Raw genomic sequence first — 23,715 nt, 5'->3', positions numbered from 1 at the left:
AAGTTGCCACAATCTAAAGTGGTTTAACTGGTCAATTATTTTATTTCAAGCACTGTATTTGACAACATATAGGACCCCCTATTTCCCCCCCCCCCCCCCCCCAAAATTGCCTCAAAAACCACCCCAGGTTATATATGCAAAAATGACATTTTGATGTCATCACTTTGGGCACCGAAACACAAGCACTCACCCAGCTTCAAGAAGTCCACAGAGGTATTACGACTGCCAAAGAAATGGGCCCGCAGCTTCCCGGACCACCTTCCCTTGGGTGGCCTTTGCTTTTCAGAGCTGCCACTGCCATTCACTTTCCCCACAAGAAGACTGACCATGGTGGCCCCCATCAGCAGTGCAACCGCCGTGTTTGTAGTACACGCCGATCGTACAATCAATCACTTGCTTATCGGAGAGTGCTTGGCCTCAATGATCAGGCTCCAGGCTGAGCCTTTGTTCGAGCACAATCCCCCCCTCCCCCGAGCAAATTGAATGAGGTGAGGGGGTGGGTCAGCTCGACAGGCCGCTCACTCCCAGCCCCCCCCTCCCCCCCTTCATTTAATTTGCTTGGGGGACATGCTCAATGAACAAACCCTCAGCATGGAGCCTGATCATTGAGGCCAAGGGCTCCCCTAAAAGCAAGTGAGCGATCATACCATCGGTATGTACTACAAACACGGTCATCGTCTGCTCCCCATGACAGTGGGCCCTGCAGGTTGCCTTGGTGACCGGCTTCTCCCTCCCGCCCTCGTGGGCTCGTGGGTCCCGGTGTGCCTGTCAATCATTCGATGCTTGGATGGTGGGGAGGTAAATGGCCTGAGCTTTGGCATGTGGCGGGCAGTAGGATGTGTTGCTGCTGTTGCTCGTGTGTGAAGAGGCTTCGGTGTCTCAGCCATGCAAGGTTAGAGGGTTTTTTTTATCAAGGTGAGTGAGGGCATACACATGCGTTATCTACAAGGGGCCTTGCAGGAGGAATCCATTTGCCAACTTACTGGGTACCTGTAAATACACTAAAACAAATTTTTCCTAAAATTTCATGCCAAAAATGGGGGGGGGGGGGTGGGTTGGGAGGGGGAGAGGTGTCTTATATGCCGGTGGGTCCTACATGCCATCAGTTTTAAGTATTATTATTCATTATATAGCATAAATATCTTTGAATCCAAAACCATTTGTGATCCTGGAAGGGTATGATTAAATGCTATATAAAAATGCATGTATCTGTATTCTAATATTTATATGGATTATTGTTAAACATATTCATCTTAACTGCTGTGAATAAAAATGATCTTGTAGCTTTCAGGATGTTTCAGATGTAGATTGAATGCAAAATGCATGCTAATTCTCAGATGCAATACTTGTAAAATATTAAAATACTATTGAAGAAATTAGGAAGAAATGACTGTCTCCTGCTTTTCACAAAGCACATAACCTTGAGTTTCTTTTAAAACAGAGAATACCTGGTAAATTTCAACTAATCATGTAAGTCTATTCCTAGGCTTGAGAAAGAAAATTGGATCAAAGCTAAATATGTTGAAAAGAGGTTTATACAGATGTCCCATAGTTTTTCTTCACCAAAAAGACAGAACATGTTATCTCAGATCGATCAACTTGAGGACGCATTTGAAAAAACATCCAAGCTTCTTTCCGTGCCAGGGAGCACTTCCAGAATTTCAGGTAGCTTGTCTGTGATGTACTATGCAGAAATTAAATTAAAAATTACCAATGACTCATGAAAACAAATTTTTTTTTAAAAATAAAATGAGTATGAAATACATCAATGTGGATTTTGTGGACAATGGCAAAACCTCGAAGCAAACTCTCTCCAGATCTTGTGATGTCTGCATTGTTGGCTTCTTGGTTTCTGTTACTTGCTCTTCATTTGAATCCTGGCATCCAGCACAGGTGATGCCATTAAGTTGACTGAATAATTCCAATTAAAATTTAGACATGCAGCACGGAAACAGCCATTTTGACCAATTGACCTACAATCCCTGATACTTTTTGAGTGGTGGGAGTAAACCAGAGCCCCGGGGAAAATCCATACAAATACTGAGAGGTTGAACAAACCCTTTACAGACAACAGGATTTGAACTCCAGTCCTGATTGCTGGTGCAGTAACAGCTAACCACTACACTAACCGTGCAGCCTGAACAATCAGTCATATTGAAGAATTCTTGCATCTTGCAAAAGAGGAAGTGAAAAGAACAAATTTTAAATATTTCAGATTAAGAAAGAAGGTTAGTACAAATGATTAACGTTTTATTTTCAAATACAAGTTAACAATTCATTATATTAAACATTGGAGGGAATTTGAGTTAATATTTTTTTAGGGCCCAAGAGTTGGCCAAGCAGAAATTATGGATCAATACACTGTTTATAAACATTGCCATTTTGTCCAATATTTTATCGTGAGAATAGTTTGTAGATGCTGAAGATTTTGCTGGTTTATTCACTTCTGGAAATTGTGTTGGGAAAGGCTGAATAATAATAAACTGCAGAGTACCAAGGAATCATAGACAATGGCTTTTGAATTTCTTTACATAACCCGCATGCTCTAGAAATTGGTATCATTTTCTTTAGATTGTCCATATGGTTATCTGCCTGTGACATTGCAATAGTTTGCATCTTCCACTGCTTGGAATCTCAAAGAGGAGCCTGCTGAACACTTGTGTTTGACCAGCTGATTTTACTACACCATTGCTCCGTTCAGGACTGACCAGGAAGCAGTGGAGTCTCATTCCCCACACCCTCCACCCTGCTTTACCACTTTTAGTTTGAGGTGATGGTTTTTAAATATGTCTATTTTTGGGATTTGTCCTGTACTTAAATTTTTCATGCCCAGAAAAAGACATAGATGCGCAACATTGTCAATCATCTGGTGGGAGTTTTAAAGAATTTAAAAACCATTGAAATACAAAAGTTTTAATAAAGAATGAAGGATAGTTTCTCTCTTCATTAAATTGGTTGGTAAATTACCACAGCTTTTTGGACAAATAGTTATATTAGGAGTTTAGCTATTTCTCCCCTCCTCCTACACTGGATTTCAGGAATCTTGAATAAGACAGATTTTGGATTAATCCAGGGTCTCTCTTGGGTAGGGGTTGTTTGCTGCTCATCTGTCCAGTTGTGGGTCCGCCACCGTAATGATGACCAAGAGATTCCATCTTTCAACAGGCAACATCACTAAAGAGGGAAACCTCTGCAGAAGACAGGGCCAGCGCTACCATTAGGCCAATTAGGCAGCTGCCAAGGGCACAGATCTTGGAGGGGTGAAAAGAGATTCCAATAGCTCCGGCACCTCAGCTGGGGGGTGTTGCAGAGGGAGTGACTGTTCCCCTGAGCACATTTGTTCAAAAGCTGCAGATGCCATTGTCTCACAGGCACCATTGATTGATCTGCCCTGCTGATTGGGCAATTAGCTGGTGTGGATCACACACTGTGCATGTGTGAATTGCCCCGAATGCAAGGCATGAAAAGAATTGGAGATTTATATTCGAACAGTAAATCGGGGAAAGAGAGCCCAAGAGGTGAGCTGTGAGTAAAATGTTTGTTTTATTTAGAAACTGAATTGATTTGCAAATTGTGCAACACAGTTTGGGTTGGCCGAGGGGAGGGTTTGGAGCTCCTGACTCTAAACCCTCCCCTGTCCCCTTAGCCTACTGAACACTCACGCCGGACTCCGGTGTGCATATGCGGTAGGCCGAGGGGAGGGTTCGGACAGAGCTCCAGTAATTGGTGGTATGTTTTGGTGTTCCGAGTTGTAAGGTGGCCATATCAGTAAACTGCCAGTTACCAAAGTAGCCACCTTCTGCCAGACATACCACCAATTACTGCTGTCGACCAATGAGATGATCCAACCCAAAGACAGAAGATTAAAGGTTTCATTGCCATTAATACCACAAAATCCAGGCTATTGTTCTGCTGTATGTTAATCATTTTAATCTGGTAACCAACAAGAGATATATTTTCAACTGTCGTAAATAATGCAGAAATATATTTTGTCTACCAAATTGAATAATTCACTTCAATCTATTACTAACTAATAATCTCTCAATATTCTTGTATTTTTCTTTGAATTTCTCAAAAGCAATTTCCTCTGTTTTCCTCTGTTTCAATGGCTGCTTTGCTCTGCTAACATGCATGTAACCAGCTGCAGTTAGTCACACTGAGTCACGTCGGGAGTCTCTCTTCTGTCCAGATGAGCTAGACTCGCTATTCTCCTACTTTGACACCTCCTCTTCAAAATCTAATGGTAGTAAGTACTGGACATGTGTAGCTGCTTGCTGCCCATGGTACAAAATTAATCAGCTGCTTATTTCCTCTTTATCATTGGTTATGAATTTATTTTGCATGATTCTTCACCTCCAAAAGCATTGTGTCCTCAAACAGCATTTTACATTACTTATTTGATTTTTTTAACCTCTTGCATTCATTGCCAGTGTTTGATCACATTGGATATTGCAGAAATAATGCCAGTGAAAACTGATTCATTGATTTGTAATCGTGGAATATTTGGTTTAAAATCATGATGTGCTCTTACTTGATGATTTGCTTAATTGGTCAGAGCAGTTTATATACATGCATTTTGAACACTATTAAAATATTTCATCAACAAAAATGTAAAAACATTTTGATTTCCAACGCACATTTGCACAATAAACCAGATTTTAAAATTAGTTTATTTGAAACTATTGGAATTGGTACTGTGCCCCAGGATTCTTTTCTGGTCAATTCTGAGTAACAATTTGCACTTAATTTAGTTTTAATTACTTCTTATAGGCTGAATATACAATTTATTGGCATAAATATATTTGCTGATAGAGGCAAAATATTTCTGTCATTGTGCTCAGTTTATTTATTAATCATGTCCATAGAAGCTTTGATATTTTAATGAAAATTTGGAGAATGGTAATATATGTCCATCTTTTTTGTCCATTTCTTTAAGGGCTAAAAAATTCAGATAATGATGTGCCAAATAGCTTGGATGGGAACAAAGATGTGGTAATATCTCTGACCTCTAATAATAACTTACCTGAGAAAGGTTAGTAAGCTTAGCTAATTGTAAAAGAAAACTTGTATATTTAACAACTTCATATATAGATGCAGATCCATCCTATTTTCTGTATTTTACTTGAATGTTGAAGTTTTTCTGTCATTTGAAATCATTATTTTAATCGGAGTTTTGATCAATCCTTTTTTAATTAATACTATTGGAGGCACAAAGTTGATACCAGTCATGGTTAAGAATCTTTAATAATATAACTGATTATAGTGAGTGAAAATGTGCTAAAATGTTTGTTCCTGTAGAAGTTTTGGAAACATCTATTGTAGAAGGAGCGACGATGGATTCGTCCATCTTCCATGAGGGGAAAATTATTCCTCCAGGATTACAGTTGTACAGTGCTGCTCACGTTAGAAGTCTTCCTGTTATGGCAGAAGCATTAGCTCGTGGAGCTGACGTCAACTGGGCTCATCCTGAAGATAATAAAGCTACTCCTCTTATTCAGGCTGTGCTGGGGGTAGGTTTGCTGCCAGCCATTTTGTCTTTATTAAGAGAATAGATAATATTGTGGTTTGGGTGCAATCTAGTGAAATCAGTAAATTGAAGTGCAAGAGATGAATCAATTAGATTCCTATTAGAAAATCACTGGTCAAGCATGTCTATCTATCCAAATTTGTCAGGTTTTTTTTATTCTTAGGGAAACAACTCACTTCCAAATTTTCACTTCAGGGATGTATTGTTGGTGTTTGTTTCAACCGTTTTTGAAAAATTAATTGAAATGTCTTTAAACTTGATTCTTTGACTTTACTGCATGAGGGGTGAACTGCCACATGCAAGAAAATTAGGGAGAATAATGGCTAAATAACATCTCGATATTCTATGGAATTTATATACTTGTGCCATTACCCCAGAGAATCTTGAAAACAACATGCTTAGTTATCAACATGCTCTAATCCCTGAAGTTAAGTGCCTGGCCTGGAAACATGACTCAAGATAATTCAGTGATTGATCTACAAGATTTCCTGCAGATAGTTAGCATTTGTGTACCTCCACACAAAATCAGCCACTAGGCCTAATTAATATTTCTTGCCAAACATTTCTTTGTTTTTCACCTTCTGCTTTTTTCTCTTTTTTCCCTTTCTTGTTCTTAGTTTTTTTATTTGTCTTGATAAGTTCCTTCTCTTTTCTCCCTTAGCTGTTATTGATTCTTATTTTTTACCTCTGCTAAGTTTGGATTTTGAGGTTGTGCTTTATCATAGGGTTCTTTGGTTGCCTGTGAATTTCTGCTACAGAATGGAGCAGATGTAAACCGCAGAGACTGCCATGGCAGAGGGCCACTGCATCATGCCACCATCTTGGGGCATACTGGGTAACCCACTTACTTCCTTTCATTGGCATGTGATGGATGTGTTTATGAATGAAGTGCAAATATACTGCAGCAAACTGGTGAATGTTTTGAATAGACCCAATGTCATTTTCTTTCTATACATGTCTTCAAAGAAAGATGAAATTGGAGATATTTGGGGTAAAACATTGTTCTCATATCTAAGGTTCTAAGATTGTTTGTGGATTGAACTGTTGGAGGAAGCTGTAGAGGTGGATGCAATTATGACATTTATAAGACATTTGGACAGGTATGTGGATAGGAAAGGCTTCGAAGAATATGGACCAAATAAGTGAGGCAAATTAATTGGACTGAAGGACCTGTTCTCTTGCTGTACAATTCTGACTCTTAAGGTTAGATTCAGATTTTTGTAGCACATTATCCTTTAAAAACTGGAAGAGAGGATTTTATAATGAAACTGGATTAAGAATGACACTGAGCACAGGAAGTTGTCTTTGAAAGATGAGGCAAATGATTTGATGCCAGAATGGATAAAGGGGAATGATCTCTTATTACTCACTGTATTAAAAATATTGGAATATTATTTTGCTAGAAAATTAATATAAAAGTCATGGTTATATAAAAACAAATGTTATCAGTTAAATCCAACAGGAATGTGTTGGGACCAGTCATATTTGGAGTGAAATTCATTCGTCAAAGCTGCAAAATTAGGTGAAATTATAGAAAGGGTACATTCCAATATTCTGATCAAAAGTAGTTTGTTTGGAAGTGTTGTGTACAGTCCAAAAATGGAGGCAGTTCAGGTTTGAAATATTTTTGAAAAGGGCAAGAGGGACACTAAATTTTTGCAAAAGTTGTATCACGCTAACATTGTATAATCTTTCAAATTGGGTATAGAAAAGAGGCAGTGGAGGAAATCATTTGATTTATATAGTGTGGTTATATAGGTGACATACTTTCATTTGTAGTAAAATGATTCTCAGCAACACAGAATCATGGTGTTTGAGCATCTTTTGTTTCTTGGTATGATTGTTATTTTGTGAAAGTTAATCTCGTGAACTACTATAGAATAAACGATGTTGAATCAATGATTAAAGAACTATACTGGATAGGATTGTACTAGACTTCTGGGGTTATTCCGATTATCGGTACATCCACTTACCCTATAGAGTATCCTATCACACTCCTGACAAGTTACATAAACGTTAGGAAATATTTGTCAATCAGACCTCCTCATCACACAATGACTCCTCTTTGTTTTAATTTGTGGGTCAATTACATATCTCACTTCCTAAGCCATGCCTCTTGCCCCTCTGCAGCATTCTAGGATGTTTGTGGTGGGTAATTTGGCATTGATGTGAATGGTGAAGAACAGAAGGAGCTTATTCCTACTGTGATCTTTATCTTTGACAAATTACCTGGCTAGAGCAAGTTAAACCAAGCCAATTCTTAATAATGTTATCAACCGTGGCTGCTAGTAGCTTGTAGCTATCTGTCTGTAACCCTTTTCCCTTTTATTAATGTTTATAAAATTCATTCAATCTTTCAATGATTTATTTTCAAATCATTTTTTAAAAATGGTGGCAATATAATTATTTTGTAGATCACAGCAGTAGCTTAGTTTCTGGGACCACAGAAATATCTTAAGAATGGCATGCAATAAAGAATGACTGAAGTAAAATATAAAGTTGTTCAAATAATTTAGAACTGATCTTCATTTATTTGATGAATGAAGCTAAACAGAAAAGCCATTCTCTAATGGTGGGTGGAATGGATAATTTAGATTAGCACAGCCCCTAGAAACATTACCTGTTCACTGAATCCTTGAAATACTGTTAATGAAGCAATGAGATTACATTTGTACTTCATTATGTTGCCATGTCCTTGAGTTGCTATAAGTTTTAAAATTTGATTGAATATCTTTTTGAACTTATTCTTTTCTTGCTTTCTTTGGGGTTTTTTCTATGTGGAGGGGAGAAAATGATAAAACAGTGTGTATTGATTTTTATGTATAGAATTTTTAGTTCTGTATGCAATTTTAGAAAAAAAAAAGAATTGATTTGAACCCATTGTGAAGTTCTTTATTTATATTTGATGAAAGTCAGTGCCATTAAATCTGCAACAAAACATGTAATTTTCTGCTTTACATCAGACAAGTCTGTTTATTTCTGAAACGAGGAGCTGATCAGGATGCATTAGACGAAAACCAGAAAGATCCACTCACCATTGCTGTAGAAGCTGCAAATGCGGATATAGTTACACTGTATGTATCGACATATGTGGTTTATTTTTTAAGCATTTTTCTAGGTATAAAGGATTAGAAGTTGGTTATTAAGCACTTTGAGTCTTTTCTACCATTCATTGAGCAATTGGTTGGCAAATATGAATTTATCTCAGATATAAAATTACTGTATTAACTGAGTAACATCCACTACTTTCTCCAGAAGAATGTTCCAACCTATTACCTTTTTATCTTCTCTGATACAGCTGATTTTTAATATTATATCCATGTAACTGAGACTCCCCTCACCAGCTGAAATGTGCCTGATCCTTTCCTGTTCAAATCCCCTACTTGTCAACAGTATTTGGGCCTGTTATTTGTGATCACTTTTGATTTAACTCTTGGAGATTGCATAGGATAGTCCAGTGTTTGTTTTTATTCCTACAAATACAAATAGTTAATAGAATATTAGTTATTTTTAAAAATAAAACATAAATCAACTTACCTGAATGAATATAATATTGTAACCTCCTTCTAAACAGGTCATTTGGTGTCTTGCTGTCAGACATTTGATATGAGAAGCAAATGATCTTGATTCTAGTCTCCTGTTTACTACCCCCCCCCCCCCCCCCAACCCCCAATCAGTACTACTTTTATCTGAGACAAGTTCATAAGTTGTAGGCTCTTCTGAATCAAGCCAACTTTAGAGATGGGATCAAATTTAGTTTTCTCTTTGTTGGTTTTAAAATATATCAAATAGATCGCATGAAGATTAATTGGAAGAAATGGGCATCGACTTCCTTCTAACTTATCAACTTGAGCAGAAACATGCAAGAATGTCAAAACATTAGAACCAGAAGAATGTATAATATTCATGATATAATCCAATATTGTAGCAGAGAAACTCTGTAGATTTAAAATAATCAGTTGATAAATGCATTTAAGTTCGTATAATTCACCAACTGCAATAAGACAGCCCTGTGGTATTACCATATTTTGCCCGGTATTTCACCTGAAAAATACATATGAAATATTTTTTTATATTTATATGCTATCTATGTGATCAAAAACTGTAAATAAAGTTAATAGTGAAAATTCCTGAAGAAAGTGTCTTCTGAAGGCATATCCAATAAACTACTTTTTATATGTTATGAATAAATACTGGTCTTTCCAAAATTACTGATATAGTCGACTGGTTAGTTCACAGATGTTTGAGGTTTTTGCCATTCTCAAGGTACCCCTCCTTGCAATCGACAGTTAGGTTCTGGTAAATGATTCTTTATGAACAAATTCTTCTTGTCACTTCAAGTCTTATCGCTTTTTCTGATTAAATGAGTGTTAGCCTAATTTAGGATGAGATCTTCTGCACAGTTAGTTGCAGATTGGACAGCATGGATTTGTGGACTGGACCGTGCTGGATGTCTAATTTTAAAAAAATCAATAATATGGGTGAGAAATTGCAAATCGTAAAATCTGGTTGGCAGTTGACCAATAGTTCTTGATATCATAAAATTCATGTTAGAAATGATTTAAGTGTCATCAATTAGGAGGCAGTCAAGTTAAAAACATATGTCATTACAAAATCTATTGTAAGTGGCATTAATATTTGGTCCTATCAGTTCTGAACAAGTTGATCTATTTTTGTTTTCCCAGATTGCGCCTGGCAAAGATGAATGATGAGATGCGAGAATCTGAAGGCCTTGGACAGTCAGGTCAATATTCCAGTAACAGTCATACAGAAATGCAATATAAAAAGTGCATACAGGAATTTATTAGTTTGCAGCTGGAAGATTCTTGAATTGTATTGAAATGCTAACATAAATACCAATCAGCAGGTCCTGTGATTGAAGGTCCTGTGGCTGTCAATTGACAAGTGATTTACTTCATCCATTCAAAGGACCAAAGTTTGATCAGCAAAATCTCAGACAGTATTTTAGCCAGAAAAAAGAAATGTGCTGCAGTTATTTGGGCAATTATAAGTGATGCTAAATAACACAACCCAGAATTTTAACCATTTTCTGCAAATTAATATTTACTGTTGCTTTGATCTTTGATAAATGAAGGCTTAATCACTTCAATATTGAATACAGTTTTGAAAATGCAAGAGTGACTTTCATTGCTGAGTTTTAGTTAAAGAAGAGTAAAAATAGTTCTAATTTTCAGGGTTTTTATTCCTGCTTTTCTTGCCTAATTCCACGGCCTCACCCAAAGGCCATGACTTTTGTTTATGCAGCAAAAAAAGCTCTAACAGCTTTGTTACCTTGTCCAAATCACCATTCACTTTATGCAAGTCAATGTGGAGGTATTCCACTGTGGAGTGTCTTGCAGCTGATCTTTCACCCTTGATTAACAATTAATCACATTTTTAATTGATGTTGCACTTTGCAGAAGAAGTCAGTGAAGCAGAAACACGAGCAGGAACTATAGCTTACTTTTTACTTTCAGTCCAGATACGAGGAACTCATTATGACGCCCCATGTTAACTGTTTGATTTCCACTTTAGAACTGATGGATGGTACATTAATCCATTTGGCCATTCAGCGCTACATCAATTTCTCTTTTTTTTTCATTTCATTTTTTGCACTTGAGCACAACATGCTCCTTTGATTGGGAAGGGTTATAACATTTTCTTTCCTGCATCAATACAAAAGGTAGTGTTGAGTCTGTTGCTAGGAAATACTGCACAGCTGCATGAACTCACTAACTCTACAATTTTAGTAGGGAATGGTGGATATTCTGAAATCAGAATCTTGGTAAAGCTGAGCCTCATGGTCTGCCATAGTGCTACATCTCACAAGCAAAATGTATCGGAGAATTTGTTTAATTATTGGATTACATAATTAAAAATTCACTATTTAAACAATCTTTAATTTTAATATTCATCTAAAATGTAAAGTGATTGGAAAATATGGGATTTTTAGTGTTACTTTCAATCTTCATAAAACACAATATGATGTAAGTATGCTATATCCCATATCCAAAGTTTTCATTTGTTTGTGCTTTTTAGTTAATCCAAAATATTTTTCTTCAAACCTGAAGCTTTAATGAACTTGTTTACTTTGAGCAGATAGATTTGTTTTTTTCTTACTATTATAAATGTAATCATGAAGAAATAAGGCGCAACAATGACGATGTAAAACTTTTTGATACATCAAAAACAGGGAATAAGATAATGGGATTAATTTAGGACTTGTATAAATGGTCGACGTCGATTTAGTGGGCTGTTTCTAGGGTTGGTTTCTGTGCAGTATCTCCATGACTAATTACTGCATAAATATAGAAAGTGATGAGTTGTGTTAGGAAACATTGCATTGATGCTTAACCACGTAACCATTTACGGAGCGGAAACAGGCCATGTTGGCCTTTCGAGTCCACACCGGTTCACTGATTTTGTGCGCCCTCTTCAGGCATTGGACCCGGTAGATCATGTTTCATATTTTAATATTTTTCTCTGTCAGTTCTCTCTTTTTCTTTCCGCTAATTCCTTTTCTATGATTGTTTTCTCTTTTTCCAACTCTTCTACTTCCCGATTATATTCCTTTTTAATTTTAGTCATACAGCTAATTATTTGTCCTCTAATAAAGGTCTTTCATTGCGTCAAGATTTCATATATTTCATTTTTTTTTTGCTAAAGATAATTGCTCAATGATTTCTGAAAACTACAGTAAAAGAAACTGCAGGACAAATAATGGTGCACTGTTAAAATACAAAGCCATGTATACAACATTGTTTATAGTTAGGTTTTAATTATAGATCATAAAAGCTAAATTGGTGCTAGCAAATACATCCTAATCATTACTTTTATTTTCATCTCTATTTGCACATATGCTTTTGAATGTGAATTGTGTGCCTTTTGGGTCTTAGGCTGGAATTCTAATGGAATATTTTTTGTATATACCTCGTATGTACATTCCTGAACTTTATAGCATTGCTGTCAAAGAAATGCATTTACTCCTATAAAGGTCGATCTAAATGAACACTGCAAAGTTTATCTACTTTGCAATCTTAAAAAAAAATAATGCATCACTTGAGGTAATTTGTGGTTATAATATTTGCACAAACGAATTGTAGCCTGAATTCCCCCTGTTGCAAATTCTCATATAATAGTTATAGCCTCGACTTAAGACTGGGGCAATGATCTGCACTTAGCCACTGCAGCGTATTAATTTCTTTTGAGCATCAGCTACTGGGAATCTACAAGTCAATTATTACTGCCAATTATTTGTTTTGCTTGGGAGCTCACAAAATTAGTTTGAACTGTTTTTAATTGTTACATCATATACCTTTACTTTTAAATTATTTTTGTCACACAGCAAGTAATATTTAGAAACTTCTTCACCTGCTGCATAACCTGAATTCAATATTAATATTTACTTATTAGTTTCTTAATATGTAGCCATGATGGCTGAACAATTTTTGTCAATTTTCAAATCTTAACATTTTATCAAATCAACTTTTTTTAATACAGTTTTTGCCACCGGTTGAAATGAAGGGAAAAATGTGCTTGTATTCAAATTTGTAGTTAATATTTAATTGATGCTCAGATTTATAACTTGCAAATAATAATGAATTTGCTTCTTCTGGAGCTGAGTATTTATCTGAATGTATATGAAATACTTGTCTGACTGTATATTCATGGAAAAAGCAGAACTCCAAAATTGCTCTCTGCTTAGATGGTGCTGATGACATAATTCTAGTTAAAAGCAGGACCAAATTTCATCATATTTTGTTATTTTTGATATTTGTTGTAATTTCACTTTTAAGATTAATTTATCTATGGTCAATTGGAAAAGGTTACTTGTTGGAAAAAGTAAAATTAAGCCAATATTGTTACTATTTCAGTTTTTACTTTCAGATGGTAGAATTAACTGAAAGGACAAAACAACTGACCAAATTAAAATACTTCACTTTTAGATTACTGTAGAATGTATGTGCTCCTAAGTCCTCCTAATTGATTTTTCAAACCCAGTTCAATTAACCTTGGTTTACTTTAATAAGGTTTGCAGTGTTTTAAATCTAAATTTTTTTTTTTTAAATCTCTGGCGTAACCTCACAGTTAGCTTACTATATGACAAATGTGAAATTAATTGCATATGCGGCATTAGTCTGAAAATTAATCCTGGTTGATTTGATTAAATTGTTTTTATACAATATACGAGGCCTGAAAATAATAGTTTTTGGTTCGCTAGAAAGGTTCATTTATGGCATGTTATTTAAGCTCTTTGGCCTGTTCTCTTCCCTCTTCCCTCCCTGATTGTTTCCCAGCACAAAACACACCATTTATGATTGAGGGGTTGAATGGAGGCATACTGCCAGATCCCTCTAATGATGATGTGCACCTTTTCTACCCAAAGGAGCCTCTTGTATTTTTCTTTCTCTGAACTGGTCTATTTTTGCTTCTCACTGAAAGCAAAGCCAAAAAGATTTTTTTGGAATACCCTATTTTCAGGAATGCAAAAATATTTTATGATGCCCAACAAAATTAAATGAAAGCTTATAGGGTTTGTCAGGAAAGTATTGACAGGATATAGAATTGGTTTAATAGTGGAGAGCGGAGAGCACTACTCAATAGATCATTTTAAAGGTGGGGGAATATTACAAGTTAAGTGCCATAGGGAATCATTGTTGTCCCTTGAGCTATTGGTAATCAGTATTTGGATGGAAAATAGAATATATATTTAAATGAAAAGAAAAACTATTAAATGTTAAATCACAGAAGGACTTCGGAACATTAAAATAAATGAAAGGATGGACTTGTTTAGAAGACGTGTTGCGTTGATTTATTAGATTGTTTCTGGGGATGAGGTAGTTGTCCTTTGAGAAGAGAGTGAATTGATCTCATTCAAGCATGCAAGGTTCTATAGAGATACATGGAGAGACACTGTTTCCACAGCCTGGCAGGTTTAGAATCCATGCAAGTAGTTTTGGGTTAAGGGGTTTAAAATTTAAATGAGCAAATTCTTATCTGGGTTGTTAATCTTTGAAATTCTCCTCCTAGATACTATAGATGCTCAGTTATAGAGTGTATTTGATCCTGTGATTTATTTTTAGATAGCATGGGAATTAGGGAGCAGGTGAGAAAATGAATTAAGTGGAATGTCTGCCTGCTCTTTAGTGGAATTGAGGTTGAAGAGGCCTGTTTAGCAAACTCTGACTTTGGTTTCTTTACTGCATTTTCAATTTGGAATTTGTAGAGTTAGGAAATCATGATTACACAAATATGAGCTATTATTAAATTATGAAACTAAGACGAGGTGGTCTGCCACTTTACTGGAAAGGCCAGTGAATAGCTCTTTCCATAAGCAGAAAAACATAGAAGGGACTCTGCTAGGTGGCTGCTTTCTGCACAGTTTAATGAATGATTCAGAGCAGCATTTTGCAAGTAAAACTAGAGGGAAAATTATTTCTTTTGAAATGAAAGGATACATATTTAAATGACAGTTTGAAAATTTTGCTGTTCAAGCTGATCTTTTATTCTTTCTCGTATTGTGTTTCTTGATTCTTGCTCTTGATTTCAACGTTGCTGCTTTGAGGTTTATTCAGGTACAGTAGTCATTTATTAAGGTGCTATTTTCGTTCTTCCAGTATTGCAAATCTTTTCATTGCCATTGCTAGAAATTCTTGTTTGTATAGAAATACACATTTTTTATTTTTTATTTCGATCTGAAATTGTTGACACTTAACAGTTTAAATTCCCTGTGTATGTGACAAATTGTGTTGAAATATTTTGATTTATCTAAGCAAAATGAATTGAAAAATCCCATTTTCTCGCAGCACAAGATGTTTGCTTCTGTACTCCCCTGTTAATGTTCTTGTTTTCTGCCGAAGATAATGAATAATTGTTATTATCTATCTTGCTTGGTGCTATGTCATAGCTGTATTTCCAAAATTATGATGGTGAACTTTTATAAATGCAAGCAAATGTTCGTTTTCTGATTTAATATACTGTACCAGTTGAGATGAGATTTGGAAGCCAATACTTGAATGTAATTTTGTGCCTTTTTGTGAAAATTAAAATACTACAGATGCTGGAAATGTAAATCAAAACCAGAAATGCTGGAAATACTCAGCAGGTCAGGCTATATCTGTCGGAAGAGGTAATGTTACAGATGTGAGACTCTTTGTCAGAGCTGAAAGGAGACAAAAGGAAATGTAGGGGAGGTGGGTGTCCCTGGGCTTAAGCTGCAGGAGGAAGGTCCAGGCTGAGTTTTTTTCTTGCATGACCAGTTAAAGTGAAGATTTAATTGAGGGCCTCAAAATAATAAGCAATTTAGTTAGAATGGCCTGTTTAGTAAAAAAGAAAATTGTTTCCAGTGTAAGGTATGTTCTTAAGCAGAGAACACAGTTTTAAAATTACTGATAACCAGAGAAGTGAGTTTGTATTACATAGCAAAGTTTCACAACCTGGAAGCCAGTATCTGAAAGGTTGTTGGAAGCAAATTTGGTGTAACGTTTGGAAAGGGAATTGATGCAGTAGCAAAAGGAAAAATCTTCAGGACTGTGGTAAAAGAGCAGGTCAATATTGCAAATGGACAGCTCTAGCACAGGGATAATTAAAATTATTTAATGTTTATATTTGTATCTCATAGTTAATATATATTAATATGGCCTCAGATTATATTTCTGCAGTAACTCCAACTTTTTTTGATTGCAGGTGATGCAACATACCAGGATATTTTCAGAGATTTTTCCCATATGGCTTCTCATAATCCTGAAATATTAAACCGTTTCCAGCGGAGATCAGAGACTGATTAAAATTTTTGTTGCATTTCTTAAGGGAACTGAAATTATTATTTTGGTGCAATCATCTTGAAGTATATTCATCTATTCATTTTATATACCAAATATGAATGTTAAAAATTTTAAAGAAAGCAATTGTAATTGAAGGATCTTTTGCTTATGTACTTACAAGCAGCTAATTTTATTTGGACCATATGTCTATGGAAATACCTAGTCTTTGTACTGTTGATTTTGTCAAGCTTGAGTGGAAGTTAAAAAATCTTTTCAGGTGTTAACCACTAGAATATTTGCAAAAGGAATGGAAGTTCAAGATGAACTGAAATTTTGTATGTTAAGAGGTCGTTGGGAAAAGAAAATCCATGAAAGTGCTCACCGGTCCTTTATTATCCATCCATGAAGTGGAATGATCCGAAAATCATGGACACAGAAACAGCATTTTATCCTTTAATCTTTGAAAATCATTTTCAGTCTGTTGGTTGAGCTGCATTGCCCTTGTATATGATGAAACAGGTGCACTGGTAATGACTGAGTGTTGTTGGGAACATATGAGAACCGTGCCCATTTTAAATTTGTTTCTTTTTACAAAATAGAAAGTGGTATTTATCAACAACTTCAATAAATATGTTTTCATATTTTAATACTTTGTATTCTCTTTCTCATCTATGATTTTTTAAAAATATACTTGCATCATTTTAACTACATTGCCCTTGACCCACAGTTGGGTGAACCCTGTGCCTGTGTCTGCAGTTTTATTTTACACCCAAAAATAAAATCCAGTGTAATTAAATAAATTCATATAGGAAGCTAGACTATTGGAAGATTAGCTGCATGTTGAATTCAATTAATTTATGAATTTAATATTAGGTTATTTTATGTGTTTATAAATTGATGGAAATCTGATTATGGTAAATGTCTGAGTTGCTGTACAATCATACAGCTGAGAAGAATAGGTTAGTTGCTTACCGAAGGAAGCATTGAAAGTTACTTTGTTGCCAGTGTTCAAAACGTCTTCAGTACATGGGAATGCAATGAAATTTATATTCATAGCTGTTTTTGTTCACCAACGATTGAGTGAACAATGGTAACTTAAAGATTTTAAACTTTTATAATGTTATTATCAACCGTGCTTTAAAAATCACATCAAGTATATTCTGCGTCCTTGTGCAGTGATCAGCTCATGTAAGTTGCAGCTTTTTGAAACTTAAATTGCATTCATGTAGCAGCATATTTTTCAACTTTCTCCATTTAAAAATATATATTTTGCTGTTGAATTTATGTAAATTTATGTAAATTAGATCTTTGTGCCCAGCGATGAGTAAAACAAAATTATTTTTCTGTTTGGCTTTAATTGATGTTTTGATTTAGTATATTTAATACAAAAGAATTTAGGTACTGTATATCATTAAAAATTTAATGAAAATGTATTGAAAAAATGAAGTTCATGATAAGTTCAAAGTAGTTGCATGGTTTTATACGTGTTTCAGTTTAAAATATGATTTGCCTTTTGATAGGCCAATAAGCATTTGAAACTTTTGATTAATCAGCAGTACTCTATGAATTTGGCATACTGTGGCCTCAATAATGTTTGGGACAAAGACACTTTTTTCATTTATTTGCCCCTGTGCTCCACAGTTTTACATTTAAAATAAAACAATTCACACGTAATTAAAGTGCACATTCCAGATGTTATTCAAGGTGATTTGTTTCAAGTTTGGTTTGACCATGTAGAAATTACAGCACTTTTTATATATAGAGTCCCCTCATTTCAAGACACCTTTATATTTGGGACATTTGGCTTCCTAGGTATTTGTAGTACTCAGTTACGCTTAATTGCTTCATTGGTTCAGATATAAGAGAGCTAGACTATCAACTTTTGATCAACTTTGGAGCCTGTAGTTGCCATTTGTCTACATGAGGACCAGAGTTGTGCCAATGAAAGCAAAAGAAGGCATCATGAAGCTGAAAAACAAGAATAAAACAGTAAGAGACATTGTCTAAACCTTAAGATGACCAAAATCAACTGTTTGAAACATCAATGAGAAGAAAGCGTGTACTGGTGAGTCCAGTAATCTCGGAGAGTCTGGTTATTCTCGGCAAAGTCCATCACTGTTGCTGACAGAAGAATTCACATCATTGTGAAGAAAAATCTCCAAACATTCGTCCAACAGATCAGGTGGACTCTTCACAAGGCACGTGTGGACAAGATGCCAAGCCACAGAAAGGATGGCTAGATTACGGTTTGCAAAAAAAAGCCTGCAGAATTGTGGAAAAGATTCTTCTGGACAGATGAGATCAAGATTAATCTGTATTGGCGATGCCAAGAGCAAAGTGGAGATGTAAAGGAACTGCCCAAGATGCAAAATATACCACCTTTCTCATTGTTTGCATCTTGCAGTGTAGCCTCTGCATTTCTGTTCATGAAGTCCTCTGCAGACACTAGTCATTGACACATCCACACCTGCCTCCTGAAGAATGTTTCTGATCTGTCGGACAGGCGGTTGGGGATTTTTCTTCATTATGATGAGAATGATTCTGTTATCAGCAATGGAGGTCTGTCTTGGAATACTAGTCCCTTTGCAATTACTGAGCTCACCAGTATACTCTTTCTTAATTATGTTCCAAACAGTTGATTTTTAGTAATTCTAAGGTTTGGGTGATTTCTTTTACTGTTTTATTCTTGTTTTTCCAGCCACATAATGGCTTTTACTTTAATTGGCACAACTCTGGTCCTCACGTCGATGGCAACTACAGACTCCAAATCTGATCAAAAGCTTTGAAGCAAGCCGAGCTCCCTTATACCTGTACCAATGAAGCAATTAAGCATAATTGAGTACTCACAAACACCTGTGAAGCCAAATGTCCCAAACATTATGGTGCCCTGAAATGAGGGACTGTGTATTTAAAAAATGCTGTAATTTCTACATGGTCAAATCAAAATATAAATAAAGTAACCTTGAATAAAATCTGGAATGTGCACTTCAATTAAATATGAATAGTTTGATTACAAATTTAAAAGTGGAGCACAGGGGCAAATAAAGGGAAAAAAGTGTCTGTCCCAAACATTATGGTGGGCACTGTTTAATCAGATCCATTGGACTCAAAACAAAGGAATACTCCCCAAGGTTTGAAATTGAAATAAACATATTCCTCTTTATGTTATTCAATGGCATATATTGTATATATAAACCTTTCTGTATGGAATATTTTGTTCACATTGTAGAAATATTGTATAAAAGTTTCCTGGAAGCTTGTATGAATTTACATTCCGTGAACAAAAATTAAATATTCACTTGGTATTCAAAACTCCATTGAGTGTTCTGTATTACTGACTTTGCATTACATAGAGGTTTTGAAGTCTGTCCAATTTGTTCTCCTGTGTCATTTATTTTACTCTGGAGAATATTAATCATTTGGAAGAGAAGTGATGGAACTGAAGCTTTATAGAAAGTAAATTTATACTGCACAGTGTACAAACCTTAACTTATTTTTAAGGCAGATTTTGCCTGCAAACTGAAAGAGCATTCTTCCAATGTTGATGCATAATAGCCAACTATGAGGCTGTCAATATATCTTTCTGATTCTCAGTTTGTAATCATGGTTGATTCAACTGTTACATTTGCAGGTATGATTACCATCAGTTCATATGTTTCACTGGAGAATTTATTGAACTGTTTGTTGCATGGGAGTGACTGAGTGTGAGAACCAATACTTTGTATGTTTCTATCAATGGTGAAGTGAAATGGGAATTTTAAAGAAAGCTTACACACTTCTGCCATGATTATCAAACCAAGGAGTGGTCCACAATGATGGCAGAAAGTTACTGTATGTTAAAACTCTGAGAGGGCCTTGATTGAACATGTAGTCTGAAAGACAATACCACCAACAACGCTGTGGTCCATCAGTAAAGTGTTGGCCTAGATTTTAAACTTAACATTCTATTAAAAAATATTAACATGCTTTAAATAACAATTTGAAGCTTAGATTTCACTGGAGATGTCACATGGTGATGGATTTAACAACTTTAGAGAAAAGAAGGGGAGGTAAGAATGCTATCCATTTCCTAGCATTAAATATACATTTGACCAATGACTAGTTTTGCATGTGTGAATCTACCTTATCTTTCCAACTCTGAACAATATCACGATCCAAAGGTTTTCCTTCCATTCAAGACCACATCTATCCATAAGTACACACAAGTTGCTTCAATAGTCTTTCAATTTCCCAGGGTGGATTTCTCTTTACAGTTGTTTTCTGGCATCAGATGGTTTTCATCAACTATTCTAATTAATTAACTCTGATGAATCTTCACAAAGAGTAAATATGCAGAATGAAAAATGGATTTTAAATTATACATAGAAACATGAAGTGGAAGCTGATAAAAGCTTCAAATACATATTGGAATCGGGAATATAATTTTAACATACAGGTATTTGTCTCAGAAAAGCACAATTCAATTGCAGATTCGAAAACCAGAGTTTAAGTAGAAATGATGGCTCACAGAAGTATCTGTTAAACTTCTTACCTCAACAATGTTTTCAGGATTTGTAAATTTATTGTCTCTGATTAAAGTTTCTCCTTTATTGTCACATAATTAGAATCTTTCTTGCAATACAAGTTATTTCATCTGTTTTCACTCTTACTGGAAGAGCTCACACATAATCCAGATAATTGTTTCTTAGAATAAAGCCACTGATCAAGTTCTGCCAGCAAAGTTGGTCTCTGACCACTGACTCCACTTCCTTCCCTGGTCACCATTTGAAGCATAACCAGTATCTTTGCAACACTACAGTTATTTGACAGTTTCCAAATTTGCATTTTTATTTAAGTGTCTGAATTCCCAGTAAAAATTAAATAAACATTTATCGATAACTTTATCATTTTGTTGCAAATTCTGGGCCAGTGAAGTTCCCATTTGAGTTACCGCGATACGCCATTAAGAGAATTTTGATGAAGCTGTGTTCAGTACTAATTTGTAAGTCATTTAATGCTACTTTTACATAAAAATGAGGTACCCAGTTTTGTTTGAAGATTAAATGTTGGCCAGACACAGTGGCATCACTAGGGTTGTTGTCACCTGGTGTGGTAACTCAGGGAGTCACTTCCCCTCCCACCTTGGACCGAGTGTAGAAGAAACGAGTGTGTTCCTTGTATGTCCGGGGCAGCAGCGGCACTGAACATGATCTGAGTGCATTAGAAGGTTCAAAAAGTAAATTAGCACAGTGCTTTAGCCTTGTAGGTATATTGATGCATGTAAGCTGCGCTTACAAAAAATGTTTTTGTTATAACAAACGACAGGGATATTTTTATAAATTTCTTACAAAACACTGCACAAAGTTTTTATGGACAGTTATTTTGGTGTCATCCCCTTTGATGGTGTCACCTGGTGCAGTCAGCACCCCCCCTATTGATGCCCTTTTTTAAAAAAAATTGTCAGTGGCTATTTTATGAGTGGGCCTTGGTTGCAAACTTCATCTGAAAGACACCACCACCAACCGTGCAGTGTTCCCTGAGTAAAGAGTTGGCTGGGAGTTAATGCTGATCCCTGTATTAAGAATGAATAGCATACTTGAGAGAAAAAATACCAACCTGCAAGTGGGAGAGTAAAAAAGCAAATCATAGGCCAGTTACTCGTGAAATCTGTTTAGAATGATTGACAATATTACAATTAGCAGATGAGATAGAGGTGAGTTGAAGTGCATTGAATTCTGTTTTAGAGCAAAGTCAATTTACTTAAAACTACAACATCTTGGATTAAAGTAAGGTAATTTCTCCAGTCAATGCAGTGAGCAAGAAGATAGTTAACAGAATATTGGTGCATCAGTCGGCCTGCCCACTAAAGTGATGGACAAAATTAATCAAATATTTCCTCCATTTCAACTGACCAGAGCCACATCACTTTATCAATTCCCCTTGATAGTGGATCGTGGGGTTTGGGCTGAGGTGGGATAGGGAAGGCCAGCATTTTTTTTAGCACCACCATAATTACCTCTAACCTTGCTGATCTATTCCAGCGAGTCCCATTGCTTTGAGTTTGGTTAATAGGTCATATGGTAGATTTCATCCCCTGAAGGACAAGAATAAAACAGTAAATGAGAGTGACCTTTACAATAACCTCCCAAGTTTTGTGATTAAAAATATACAGACAGACATAGGTATACATTTAAGAACAGTTTGTCTTAGTAAATTCCAGATGATTAAACGAATATAATCTTCAGCAAGTTCAAGTCCAAACACGGCAGGAATGGAATTTAAGAAAATATGTCCAGGGTTACAAAGAAAGATGGAACCCATGTACAGTTGTGGTCTTCAGTGATTTTCCACCCCCCCCCCCCCCATAATTTCTTGCTCTCTCAATAAGATGCGACTACTTTTATTTGTTGAAATGATTCAGAATGTTAATTGAGGCTTAAGGCAGGTGTAAAACTTTCGTATTGATGATCTTGCACACTTTCATTGGGGGTGGGGATAGGTGTGGAAGTGTCACAGTGTTCTTGCAAAACATTTAAAAAGGGTAAAACAAGTTCATTCACCAGTCATTCTCAACCTTTTTCTTTCCATTCTCACCCCACTTTAAGTATTCCCTATGCCATAGGTGCTCTGTGATTCGTAAGGGATGGCTTAAGGTGGGGTGTGAGTGGAAAGAAAAAGGTTGAGAACCACTGATTTGAACACTTTCCACATTCTGCTTGAATTTTGAAAACTCCAATTATTATTTACGTTTCCTAACTTGTAATTTTAATTTTACAGTTGTGAAACGGGCAAATCTAGGAACCTAATGTATTTGGTATTTTCCTTGAATACTTCTAGTGTTACCATCCAGTCCAGCTAACTGTGTCAGTGACCATCTGAATCACTGGTGAACTTGCTGACAGCTCCTCCCAGTTGCCATTTTGACTGAATGCCGACAGAGTAAAAGCACGATGCCCGAGAAACTCAGCAGGTCCATTTATATAGAAAAGGTTTAAAAAAAATAACCAACTTTCTTTTTAGACCTGCTGATTGTTTCCAGGATTTAGATTTAATTCAACTTTCCAGCACTGTTTTACATTGTTCTATGCCCTGACATTGTTAATATGAGACAGTTCTACCCTGCTCCTTGCATTGTCTTGAATTAAATCTGTTCAGAAACTCCAATTTCCACTTTCGAAAGCATCCGGCTCTCTTTAAAGTGCCCCTATAAACCTCCGGTCTGTTGCTATTGAGAGGAGACCTGGTCGTTTTGCTGCGTTAGACAGTGTTCAGCAAAATTGTTCAGACTGAATCAGAAAAATCCACAATCTCAACTTTCCATCCTGCGATCTGTCAGCAAGCCAGCGATTCACTTTAAGTTTGTTCACCTTTGGCTCGTTCCTGAACCAAGTCGTTACTTTGCATTGGTTGCAAGGATACAATGAAATTACATCCGAGCTGACGCGA

General features: G+C 35.9%; 1 protein-coding gene and 1 long non-coding RNA gene across 9 annotated transcripts in view; one reads left to right on the top strand and one right to left on the bottom strand.

Moving 5' to 3' along the window:
* The window catches only part of LOC138742526 (arf-GAP with coiled-coil, ANK repeat and PH domain-containing protein 2-like), a 100,808-nt gene extending 81,201 nt beyond the window's left edge, over window positions 1-19,607 (top strand). For all 6 annotated transcript variants that reach the window (XM_069897043.1, XM_069897042.1, XM_069897041.1 and 3 more), the window contains 7 exons: window positions 1,487-1,665; window positions 4,937-5,032; window positions 5,299-5,510; window positions 6,253-6,362; window positions 8,491-8,601; window positions 10,213-10,271; window positions 16,214-19,607. In XM_069897043.1, coding sequence (XP_069753144.1) covers window positions 1,487-1,665; window positions 4,937-5,032; window positions 5,299-5,510; window positions 6,253-6,362; window positions 8,491-8,601; window positions 10,213-10,271; window positions 16,214-16,314 — 868 coding nt within the window. In that variant the 3' untranslated portion in view covers window positions 16,315-19,607. The remainder of the gene's footprint in view (window positions 1-1,486; window positions 1,666-4,936; window positions 5,033-5,298; window positions 5,511-6,252; window positions 6,363-8,490; window positions 8,602-10,212; window positions 10,272-16,213) is intronic.
* LOC138742528 (uncharacterized) lies at window positions 10,991-23,676 on the bottom strand. Of its 3 annotated transcripts, none has more exons than XR_011344250.1 (4): window positions 23,637-23,676; window positions 22,286-22,363; window positions 20,413-20,602; window positions 10,991-11,193 (listed from the first exon to the last, which is right to left on the bottom strand). It is a non-coding gene; the product is annotated as an uncharacterized lncRNA (long non-coding RNA). The 3 variants fall into 3 exon arrangements; XR_011344248.1 differs by lacking the exon at window positions 10,991-11,193 and adding an exon at window positions 14,908-15,378; XR_011344249.1 differs by lacking the exons at window positions 10,991-11,193; window positions 23,637-23,676 and adding exons at window positions 14,908-15,378; window positions 23,388-23,624.
* Between the last annotated feature and the right edge of the window lie 39 nt (window positions 23,677-23,715).

The sequence above is a fragment of the Narcine bancroftii genome, chromosome 9 (genome assembly GCF_036971445.1).
Source record: "Narcine bancroftii isolate sNarBan1 chromosome 9, sNarBan1.hap1, whole genome shotgun sequence".
Classification (NCBI taxonomy): domain Eukaryota; kingdom Metazoa; phylum Chordata; class Chondrichthyes; order Torpediniformes; family Narcinidae; genus Narcine; species Narcine bancroftii.
This window is presented reverse-complemented; position numbering and strand designations above follow the sequence as displayed.